Here is a 6,158-nt window from a genome sequence, read left to right as displayed (position 1 = left end):
GAGGAGAGTTGGAGTTCATAATTCCCACTGATGAATCTTTGCTATTTCATATTTTCCTCCTGTCCCCCATGGTGTTAGTACCAAAGTTGACGAGATGAAAATAATGGATATGAAGTTAATTTGATGGGGGCAAGGTAGGGTCATTACGGTAATGCCTTGGTTTGCGAGCATAATTTGTTCCAGAAACAAACTACTTGTATTGCAAGGCATTGCTTGTTTACCAAGTTAAAATGTATTAGAAATGTTTGCTCGTCTTGCGGAACACTCACAAACCAAGTTACTCGCAATCCAAGGTTTTACTGTATTAGGATATGGGAGGAGTGGTTGATGAAGAGAAGGTAATTTGTTATTTTAGGACCAGGGATTAAATTTTTTAGTCTGATCCAGAGCTGATATGACTCTCTGTACAGAATAAGAAATATACTTTTCCCTTCCAGCAGCAACGTTGAGAGAATCCCACAAAAATAGAACTGTAGGATATAAAACCATCCCCAAGTGAGGTTTCCCACACAGTCCTCTCTCGGGGTGATACATCTCATTGGTGGCTGCTTGCCACGGCTTACTATGGTTTGTGAATGCCAAAGACTTTATGGCTTATTTTTGTATTTCTGAACATATAGAGAGATAGAGATATGCAGTCTGGTTCCACGCTCACAAACATTTGTCTGGAATTTGTATGCTTTCTGAAAGTTCAGGATGATTTAGGAGTCTGAGAAGTCAGAGAACTTTTCAAGCTTATTTGGCTTTTGAACTTTCTGCATATCCATTTCCTGTTCATTAGGGTGGATGCCAGCTGTCATAAAGCTAGGATACTTTATCTGGGATCAGAAAAATGAAACCTGGGAAACCAGCGAATCAGTGGCAAGGCTGTCTCTTCTCTCTGTTTGGTAACATGACTAGGATATACCCCTTAGTTGTCTTTCAAAGTCTGGCAAGGTGGTGTTCTAGGTAAGAGAGTAAAGTTGTCAGGTCTGTGATAATAAATTGCAAAATAGAAAATCATTCAACAAATATTTGAGTGCTGTGGGGAAGCATTAACGTGTGAAGCCTGAATTCTACCCTGTTATGGGTTTTCTAGTAGGTCAGATTGGGCATACACGTAAAATGAAAAAGTAATTCAAGGAAAGGAGTGATATATGTAATAAAAGGTACAAGTAAGGTAGTCTGAGAGTTCAGGAAAAAAAAAAAAGAGCATTTCACTTCCAATTAACAAGGTCACCTAGGAGCTCAGAAGAAAACTGTCCATTCTAATCAAAGGGAAAGTTATGTGGGATGATTATCTTAGGAAGCTGTTCATATTTGATTGAGCCCTGTGAAGTTGCTGGGGTTTTTGTGTAGGTCAAAATCAGTCGAATTTGGGCAATTTTGTATGATTCAACCTAACAGGATGCCATTTGGTATCTATGGGCTTCATGATTGTGGGGTGGGAAGGTTTCCTTTGGATGAGGTGAATAAGGAGATATTTCTAGCCAAGCCTGAAATAAAAAGGAATATAAAATATGAGGCCGACATAAACAATTGGGAGCAATATATGCTTGGAGTGGAGGTTGGAAGATGGCTTTGTTTTTTGACAAGTCTGAAATATCGCTGTGAATTAACTATGTGTGAGGTCAGGAAATAATCTACCTTCTTTGTGGCCCTCAGCTACACGGTGGAGTCCTGCGGATATTTCCAGAAGGGAAATCATTCGTAGCAGACGTGGAGCCCATTTTTGACAGACTCTTGTTCTTCTGGTCAGACCGCAGGAACCCACATGAAGTCCAGCCTTCCTATGCCACCAGGTAACAGCCACAGCCATGATTCCTCTTGAGAAGCTTCTCGTGCAAACCCCAGTTCCCAGAGAATTCTCTAAACTTGTGTCCTGTGCATGTGAGGGAGCATCCACACCCCAAAGCTGGTAGCAAACCCGTTTGGAGTTAAAAATTAAAGGGGACACTTTGGATTCTTTAGTATATAAAACCTAACATCATTTTGAACTATTAACAAATTGTTTTCCGTTAGGTGAGCATGTTGGCTTCCAAATGTGCCAGAGTGGTTTTCCCTTCTCTCCTTTCATCCGCTTCCCTCCTTTTAAAAACCTAATGTTAAGCTACTCCTGGAGAACACTGGCTACCCCATATCAGGAATTCTGTCTGGTTATCTCTGGATGAGTTTATGAGTGGCCGGTGGCAAGCAGAGAAAATACCTTGAGCAAAGAAAGAGGAATTTGTTCTGACTTCTATTCCTTTTACCCTTTCCTTAGCATGAAATTGGTTTGGGCTCGCTGTACCGACCATATTCCAACAATTGAATTTTAAAAAATCCTTTCTGTAGATCATGCATGGGAAGATTTTTCAGAGTAACTGAACAATTTAGTGTTGTTTAGTATTAATCTAGAAACTCTTGATATAATCTTAATTTCAGATTCTGCCTCTCATTAGCCTTTGTTTTATGGCCAAAGCTATAAACTAGGCAGTGCTGGAGTGCCGTGGGGTGCAGCTTGAATTGGGGGCAGGGGGTGAGAACTTGGGTAGGCGGATAATGACTAAACCTTAACCAGCCTAATTAAATTAAAATCACATGTGTAAAGTGCTTAAGCTATATAAGGATCCCCTTCCAGAAATCACAGATCTGAACCCCACACAGAGTTGCATATTAGATGTCATATTGGACTGTGCCCTAGGTGACCAGTTAACTAATTCTACCACCAAAGCCTGCTTGTGGCTTGTTTAATGGGGCTCAATGATTGGACACTGTCATTTGTGCCAGAATTCCCTTGTTATTCCCAGTCCTACGATGACCGGAGTCACGGGAAATATAACAAATGTTGATGGGAAGCTCTTGCAAAGACAAACCAAGTGCTATAGAAATTCTAGTAGCTAATAATAATTATAAAATGAAACTTTTTAGAAACTCAGGCATGAAAGGATTTTTATTCAGCCTAGCCCAGGGCTTGGCAAACTTTTGAGATAGAAGAGCCAATCCTGTCCTTCACAACAATTTAAAAATTATTCGCAGTCATAAATATATTTTTACATAATCACCATTATGTGAATAATATCCTTTAAAAATTTTATAAATGAAACTATGGTAGTTTTATCTTCATTTTCAATTTTACTTCAGAGCCACATGTANATATATATATATATATATATATATATATATATATATATATAATAAATGAGACATCTTCCTGATCAGTGTCAGCGTCGCGGCTTGGTATATTTGTCACATGATAATTAAAGTACTTGTTCTGAAGCAGCCTCCTTCTTTATACACTCTAAATCCTTTCCTGGGCTTGATGAGGCTTAGATAGCAACTCCATTGACCCGATGAGTTTCCGGGGTTTGTTTCTGCCCCGTGCACAAATTGGCACAAAAATGAGTGACTAGTTATTGACGGTGATCCTTGTTTCTGAGTACATCCTTAGCCGCCTGGTTTCAGAGTGTGCCAAAGACCAGCACATAGTTGGGAATGTGCCCAAGCCGAGACCCATCTCCTATGGCTTGTGTCCAGAGAACACTGATAAAATTGTCTGTATGTAGCTTTAAAAGGCCCACTGAGGCTGACGATGATTTCCTTCCATTGTTTCAAACCTGATGCGGTGGCTTCAGCAACCAGGAGAGAGGGTGAAGATTCACTCTGGCCAGAGAAATTCTCTCTTGTTCCTTTCCCTTAAGCAGCCAGATAGTTTGCTGACACTTAAGAGGTTTTATCCAAAAATAAAATAAAATAAAATAAAATAAATACCCTGGAATGTGCTAGCTCTTGCTCTGTGTATGTTTTATAGATGCGGCAGTTCGTCAAGGATGTACTTTGGTGAGTTTGTATCTATTTTTTTAATATTTTAGTCTAAGTTGAGTCCTGAGGCAGACACAATACTTCATAATACCCTGAAGAACTTTTTGTTGCTTTTTCTGGGGTTGATGCTTAAATCGAGCCTTACGTCTTCTTGCCTGTCAGAGGCCATGTAAGGCAAGCCCCTCTTTATAGGAAAGAAAGTGAGCCTGTGATCACCTGGTTAGCTGCAGCATGAACTAGATGGCAGGCATCCAGACCACTGACCTTTTCCTGAGAGTTGAGCTGTTTAAGAATATAAGTTTATGTAGCATTATAGCTTTATCTTTTCAGGGCTTCACAGTGGGGAGAGGCTGAGATGGCAGGCAATCCAGCCTATAATTATTTGTGGCTTAAATGACTCATTATTGGCTCAGTGCTGGCTCTTATAATCCTAACAGCTGCTTCCAGGGATGGGTATTCCCCTAGTCATTCTAGGTGACTCCATGTATCTCTTCTTCCCCAGCCAGGCCCATCATTTCTGTCTGCTACCACTTTCCCCCAAGCCATTTTTTTTTGCTTGGTGGTACCATCAATTGTTAAATCTTGATTGCAGTAGCCTCACAATTCTACCTTCTGAAAGATGCTCAAGTAACAGCCTAAATTTAGCTCTCAGATGACATTGCATTGACATTTTAGATGTTCAAAGGCAGGGTGTGGGGACTGCTAGCTACTTGGGGATATAAAGTTTGATAGATATGGTGAATTAAGCTTTAGGATCATTATAAATCCAGGTTACCATTTGGCCTTATAATTGTTCTAGATATATATATATATATATATATATTTTAAGAAGTCAATATACAGTCTGTGTGAAGCCTTTAAAGCTACATGCCTGGTTGATATCTTCATGCTACCCCTGGGAGTGACTTGGCACCCACGGTACTGAAACTCATTCATTGAACTACACAAGTGCATTAGTTTGGGCCTGTACCAGACCGATCGCTTTACCAATGAAACAATCCTGCCATTTATAAGGGAAAATACGAACTAGATTATTGCTACATGTATATTTGAAGATAGGTTTTTAAAATGACAGAAGTCTCTATTGATTTAGATAGAATGTAAACTTACTCTTTAGAGGAAAGCGTCATTCACTAATTCATTCATTTATTTATATCGCAGTTTAAACAGACACCTTCTATGTGTCAGGCGCTGTCCTGGGCACTAAGCATACATCAGTGACCAAAACAGGAAAAATATCCCTTTCCTCATCTTGTGTTGCCAGTTCCATTCAATATCTTCCCTGCATATACCTCATCCCTATAAAAATATTTTCGAATTATGGCAATGAAAAGAACTAGCTTTTTGTACTTGGCCTACATGTTTTTCTACTCCTTGCTGTAATTTTTCCATGGAACAATTAGAGGTTTGTTACCCTCTTAATAATAATTCTCTAATAGTAATTTTTAGTAGGATTTTTAGTATGGCTTTCTGCTTTATTTCTCCACCTGGTTGACACAGGTAGCACTTGGGCAAAGGAAGAGAACTTCAGGTTATCATCTGATGTGACTATCGTGACTAGGAAGAAGACAAGCATTGAGATACATATTAAGATGTGTCTGTGGCTTTTTCTATGAACCAGACCTGACTGTATTATCTATACAAACAAGCTCCCCATTACCCCTTCCCTCTTCCTTTTTTCCTAAGCATTTAATTGAGCAAGTATCACCTTTTTTTCCTTGGTGATCAGTTCCTGCCTCTTTGTAAATGCAAGTATCTTGACCGTTGTTCTAAGACAGCGGGTAATTTGGTGATTCAGGAACACTTGCTGAACAGGCATAACCCCTAAACTCCATACATAGTGATTCTGATTTTGTGGGTCTAGGGTGGGAACCCAGAGCCTGCTTTTTCTAAAAGGAGGGTTGAAGAAAGGCAGGGTATCCTAAAGACAATGTAGATGGGTTTCTGTCTAAAATGTTCTACAACTGTGGGAATATTGTTGAACCACTTACTCCTAGGCTGAGTCATAAGTATGACTTGGTTATTAAATCTTATATACCAAAGAGTCCAAATTTATGTACTGTACATGCAATGAAGAAGAAGCTAGCAGCCACCTGGAAATGTCACATAGTACCCAAGGATGCTATGTTACTCAGCTGTTCACCAGTGGGAGAAGATTGTCTCAGCTTTGTTAACCAGCTTTTTTGGGATTTCTCCATAGGCAATGGTGGCATGCTACCCAGGAAATGGAACCGGCTATGTTCGACATGTAGACAACCCCAACGGTGACGGCCGCTGCATCACCTGCATCTACTATCTGAACAAGAATTGGGATTCCAAGGTACTTTGGAATAATGGGTATAGAGGTATAGAGTGTGGGTTTGGACATGAGAGGAAAA

General features: G+C 39.8%; 1 protein-coding gene across 1 annotated transcript in view; it reads left to right on the top strand.

Moving 5' to 3' along the window:
- EGLN3 (egl-9 family hypoxia inducible factor 3) overlaps nucleotides 1-6,158 on the top strand; it is a 32,187-nt gene that overhangs the window by 19,537 nt on the left and 6,492 nt on the right. Inside the window, exon 3 of the mRNA XM_019656765.1 lies at nucleotides 1,610-1,781. Within this exon, the coding sequence (XP_019512310.1) occupies nucleotides 1,610-1,781 (172 nt within the window). The remainder of the gene's footprint in view (nucleotides 1-1,609; nucleotides 1,782-6,158) is intronic.

This window comes from Hipposideros armiger, unplaced genomic scaffold (assembly GCF_001890085.2).
Source record: "Hipposideros armiger isolate ML-2016 unplaced genomic scaffold, ASM189008v1 scaffold_265, whole genome shotgun sequence".
NCBI lineage: Eukaryota > Metazoa > Chordata > Mammalia > Chiroptera > Hipposideridae > Hipposideros > Hipposideros armiger.
Note: the sequence above shows the minus strand (reverse complement) of the source record. Positions and strands in the feature narration are given on the sequence as shown.